The sequence below is a fragment of the Acomys russatus genome, chromosome 16 (assembly GCF_903995435.1).
Source record: "Acomys russatus chromosome 16, mAcoRus1.1, whole genome shotgun sequence".
NCBI lineage: Eukaryota > Metazoa > Chordata > Mammalia > Rodentia > Muridae > Acomys > Acomys russatus.
In genome coordinates this window covers 20,734,911-20,740,187 of record NC_067152.1, presented here as the reverse complement: position 1 = coordinate 20,740,187, position 5,277 = coordinate 20,734,911, and the positions used below count along the sequence as shown (strand labels likewise).

The following is a 5,277-nucleotide window of genomic DNA, read 5'->3' as shown; positions in this document are numbered from 1 at the left end:
CCCCCACACACACACAAGGGGACCTGGTGCCCGGGGTGGGAGTCGGCTTACACAGCACAGCGCTGGCTGCTCGGCCCGCCCTTGAATGGCCGTGAACTTGTTTTTCCACGTCATTTGCTCTCAAATGTACTATCGAGCTGGGCGACGCTAACACAGCGGCTCAGGTCCCTCCTCGTAACAAGCAATTGTGTGTTCTTTAGAGGTGGCTGAAGGGGGAGGAGGGGGCCTGGCCCCAAGGAGGTGGGGAAACAAACCTGCCTCACAGTGAGCGTGCGTGTCCTGGGGCCAGCTCACCCCCCCACCCCCAAAGCACATGCCATTTCTGTCCCTGGAAGGGGTTAAGGGCCTCCTGGAGTCAAAAACAAGCAGGTGTCCCACCGTGCCAGAGACCGCTGCCTAAACTGCTTCCAGCTTTTTCCCCCCTTCTGATCAGCCACAGGACAGAGGCGCCAGCAGCCTGCCTCTGACAGGCATCGGGTTAGCTCGCTCCCACTCGGGTGGTGCGCCCAGGATATAAATCCAGGCTTGAGTCTCTGCTGTGTTCCTCTCCCTGCGCACCGGGGGTGGGGTGGGGTAGGGGGGGGGTGGGGGGGACGGAGTTTCCTTCCAAAGACCTTTCTTTTATCTGAAGCTTCACAGCCCAGCAGGCTGCACTTGGTGGAGCCAGTCACAGCAGCCGAAGCCAGCAAGCGGCCTCAGCAAGGAGACTTGCTGGGGTGCGGAAGGGCAGGTGTTGCCCGCCCAAGAGAAGGCAGCCCCCGGTGGGTCTCAGGCCTTGGTGTCATCACAGGGGAGTCCTCTGGCCACTGCAGACAGCAGCAGCATGTGGGCCCCAGGGTATCATCGGTTCTGGTTCCACTGGGGGCTGCTGTTGCTGCTGCTCCTGGGGGTGCTCCTTCGAGGCCTAGCACTGCCACCCATCCGATATTCCCATGCGGGCATCTGCCCCAACGACATGAACCCCAACCTCTGGGTGGATGCCCAGAGCACCTGCAAGCGAGAGTGTGAAACCGACCAGGTGAGTGGGATTCCTGAAGCCTATGACAGAGTGTGTGATAAGTGTGGGGGCTATGGTGTGGGGAAGACTCAGAAGTACCTCCAGGGCCACGAAGGAGCACAGATCCTGCCAACCTAGAGACAAACACAGCAGGTGCCTGCCTACTGCTGCTAAGGCCTAGAGGGTGGAGTGTTCAAATCCATCTTGGTGTTTTCCTCTTTGTGCTTGTTGGGGGCTGGTGTGGGCCAATTCTGTACCAGGTGCATTGGGATAACAGGACCGCAGGGCAGATGTTCAGCGGCTCAATCACAGGTGAGAGAACGGATACTCACAAGGAGAGATGCCACAGTCAGGGAGAGACAGTTGGCTTGGAAGCCTGTCTATTTGACACAACCACCCGGCTTCTAGGCCTGTCCCCAGGCTTGGACTCAGCCATACAACAGTAATGGGGCTGCTGGGTAGGCTGAGCAGGAGCCAGTCTGTACAAATACTCTAGTGACCCAGGAGGGAAAATGAACTGAGTTCCCACCTGTCTGACTCTCCGGTGCTCCCATATGCTCCTCTCTTGTGGATGCTGCAGCAGGCAAGGGCCACTTTCAAACAGTTCTCTGGCTGCCAGCTGGGTTCTTCCAAGGGTCATCCTTGTCCACTCCTGCTGGGAAGAAAAGCCCATAGGTTTACAATAGCACAGGTACCTATTCAAAGTGTGCCCACTTCCTGCCTGGCCATCTCTGACTCTCTCAGGGCTTTGGGTCTGAGTTGGGCATCACTAAAGACCATGGGAAGCTGGGTGGTGGTGGTACACGCCTTTAATCCCTGCACACGGGAGGCAGAGGCAGGTAGATCACTGTGAGTTCGAGGCCAGCCTGGTCTATAAAGCAAGTCCAAGATAGCCAAGGCTACACAGAGAAACCCTGTCTCAGGAAAGGAAAACAAACAAACAAATAAACAAACAAACAACAACAAAACATGGGAGACCCTGGTGCTTCTGGAAATAGCTGGCCACACAAGAAAGCATAGGACTTCCCACGGAGAGAGTGGCTGCTGCCTCACATTCTGCTGGCTTTGAGTGTCTGGAGAAGCCACCTAAGGGCAGCTAAGGACCCAGGTGACCTATGGATACGTTGTTACTCTTTAAGTGACAGTATTCTAAGTATCCCCTCAGGCGTTCCTTCATCTGGTCCCCAAGGGCTCTGGTTCCTGAGTGTCCAAGCATTCCTGGACCTCTGAGCCCTGAGGGAATTGCCTAGCCACACGGGACTGGAACAGCCATCAGGCCAAAGAGCAAGTTTTCCTGTCCTCAGGTCATTGTGTCCCTGTCCACCCTCCATTCTTGAGATCTCTCTCCCTTGAACCTCAGTTCTGGATGTGACCCATCCCTGCCCCCAAGCTCCCCCTGTTGTGGCCCAGAAGCCTATGCCAAACAAGGGTTTCAAAACAAAGTCCTTATTCTGAGCCGAATGAGGAAGAACAGTAAACAAGTCTACAGCCCGCTCCACACCGCCTGCTCCACACAGCCCTGTTCCACACAGCCCCGCTCCACACAGCCCGCCCCACACAGCCTGCTCCACACAGCCCACCCCACACAGCCCCCCCCAACAACTCCCCTCCACACAGCCCGCTCCGCACAGCCCGCCCCATACTGCCGAGTGGGGGGTGCTTCCTCCCTCCTTAGCTCATGTGGAATGTCAAAAAGGCTGGAATCAAAGTGGGAAGGACAAGAGGCCAGTGTGGTAGGGACTAATTCACACATTTACTACCTGGTGGAGGATTAACAGCCCAGCCAGCTGCCCAGCTACACGGTGTGACATTGTGCAAAGCGCCACATGCAACCCATGTTTGTGTCGGCTCCGGTGGCATGTGCTAATTTCAAAGAATTAGAATAAAGCCTTACACGACTCCACAGAAGTCAGACGGGGATTACAAACTGGCAAGGCTTTACCGCTACCACACAAGCGGACTTTTCCCTGGTCACCAGGATTCTCTGACATCCTGGGTTCAGTGCGTGTTGGTGTCTCCCAGGGGGGAGATATATGTGGCTAGCCTTCAACATGGGTCCAAAGATGCGACCTCTTCAAGTTAACCGACACATCCTTACCCCAGTGGGAGAAAGACAAAAAGTCAGCCTTACTCTGTAAACCTATGCTTAGTCTGGGGTACCACACTGTACTGCATTTCAGGGTCCCTCTTAGAGCTTGAAGCCCTTTCCTGGCTCCTCTCATCTCTGTGACTCTAGTGTCACCTACGTCTCTCTATGTTCTCATTTTGAAAACGGTAGTGAGCACATGTCCCCTTTCAGAGGTCGGTGGCCCATCTCTTCTCATATTCTCAGCCATGGGACCTTGGGGAAGTTACTTAACCTCTCTGTGCTTTATTGTGTAGAAAGTGGGAATAGTGGTTGTATCCCCTGGCTTGGAAGAGAGCAGTAAGCAAGCGCTTTGTGTATACACAGGCACAGATCTTCATGTCACAGCCTCTGGGGCAGATGTAGGATGCTATTCTTGCTTTCTCCATGTTCAGAAGTCTCTCTTTTCCTCTGGCTCTTTCAGGAATGTGAGACCTATGAGAAGTGCTGCCCCAATGTGTGTGGGACCAAGAGCTGTGTGGCAGCCCGCTACATGGACGTGAAAGGGAAGAAAGGCCCCGTGGGCATGCCCAAGGAGGCCACGTGTGACCACTTCATGTGTCTGCAGCAGGGCTCCGAGTGTGACATCTGGGATGGGCAGCCCGTGTGCAAGTGCAAAGATCGCTGTGAGAAGGAGCCCAGCTTCACCTGCGCCTCTGACGGTCTTACCTACTACAACCGCTGCTACATGGACGCTGAGGCCTGCTCCAAGGGCATCACACTGGCCGTGGTCACTTGCCGCTATCACTTCACCTGGCCCAACACCAGCCCTCCACCACCCGAGACCACTGTCCATCCTACCACGGCCTCTCCAGAGACTCTGGGGCTGGACATGGCAGCCCCAGCCCTGCTCAACCACCCTGTCCATCAGTCAGTCACCGTCGGTGAGACAGTGAGTTTTCTCTGTGATGTGGTGGGCCGGCCCCGGCCGGAGCTCACTTGGGAGAAACAGCTGGAGGATCGAGAGAACGTGGTCATGAGGCCGAACCACGTGCGTGGTAACGTGGTGGTCACTAACATCGCCCAACTGGTCATCTACAATGCCCAGCCCCAGGATGCCGGCATATACACCTGTACAGCTCGGAATGCTGCAGGGGTCCTGAGGGCTGACTTCCCATTGTCGGTGGTCAGGGGAGGACTGGCAGGGGCCACGTCAGAGAGCAGCCTCAATGGTACAGCCTTCCCAGAAACTGAGTGCCTGAAACCCCCAGACAGTGAGGACTGTGGCGAGGAGCAGACGCGCTGGCACTTTGACGCCCAGGCTAACAACTGCCTCCCTTTCACCTTTGGCCACTGCCATCGTAACCTCAACCACTTTGAAACCTACGAGGCCTGCATGCTGGCTTGTATGAGTGGGCCGCTGGCCACATGCAGCCTGCCCGCCCTACAGGGGCCCTGCAAAGCCTATGTGCCGCGCTGGGCCTACAACAGCCAGACAGGCCTGTGCCAGTCCTTTATCTATGGTGGCTGCGAGGGTAACAGCAACAACTTTGAAAGCCGAGAGGCCTGTGAGGAGTCGTGTCCCTTCCCGAGGGGCAACCAGCACTGTCGGGCCTGCAAGCCACGGCAAAAACTTGTCACCAGCTTCTGCCGAAGTGACTTCGTCATCCTGGGCAGGGTCTCTGAGCTGACGGAAGAGCCTGACTCAGGCCGTGCCCTAGTGACTGTGGATGAGGTCCTAAAAGATGAGAAGATGGGCCTCAAGTTTCTGGGCCGGGAGCCGCTGGAAGTCACCCTGCTTCACGTAGACTGGGCCTGCCCTTGCCCCAACGTGACAGTGAGCGAGACACCGCTCGTCATCATGGGGGAGGTGGAGGGTGGCATGGCCATGCTGAGACCCGATAGCTTTGTGGGTGCCTCGAGCACCCGGCGGGTCAGGAAGCTTCGTGAGGTGATGCAGAAGAAAACCTGCGATGTCCTCAAGGACTTCCTGGGCCTGCACTGAGGACCCATCTACCCTGACCCTCCTCTGCCCACCCACCCCCTGACCTCAGCTAGCCACTGGGGCAAGATCAGATTAGACAGCCGTGGTTAGGGAAGAAACATCAGCTAACGTGTGTGAAGAGAGCCACCAAAGTCTCAAGACCACTTCTATTCTTGGGGTTCAATGAAAGGTCCCTCTTTCTTTCTTTCTTTCTTTCTTTCTTTCTTTTCT

General features: G+C 56.2%; 1 protein-coding gene across 1 annotated transcript; it reads left to right on the top strand.

Moving 5' to 3' along the window:
- Positions 1–630: 630 nt before the first annotated feature.
- Wfikkn2 (WAP, follistatin/kazal, immunoglobulin, kunitz and netrin domain containing 2) lies at positions 631–5,067 on the top strand. Its single transcript, XM_051158314.1, has 2 exons — positions 631–1,018; positions 3,547–5,067. The coding sequence occupies exons 1-2, from the start codon at positions 824–826 to the stop codon at positions 5,065–5,067; spliced, it is 1,716 nt and encodes a 571-aa protein (XP_051014271.1). The 5' UTR covers positions 631–823.
- The last annotated feature ends 210 nt before the right edge of the window (positions 5,068–5,277 follow it).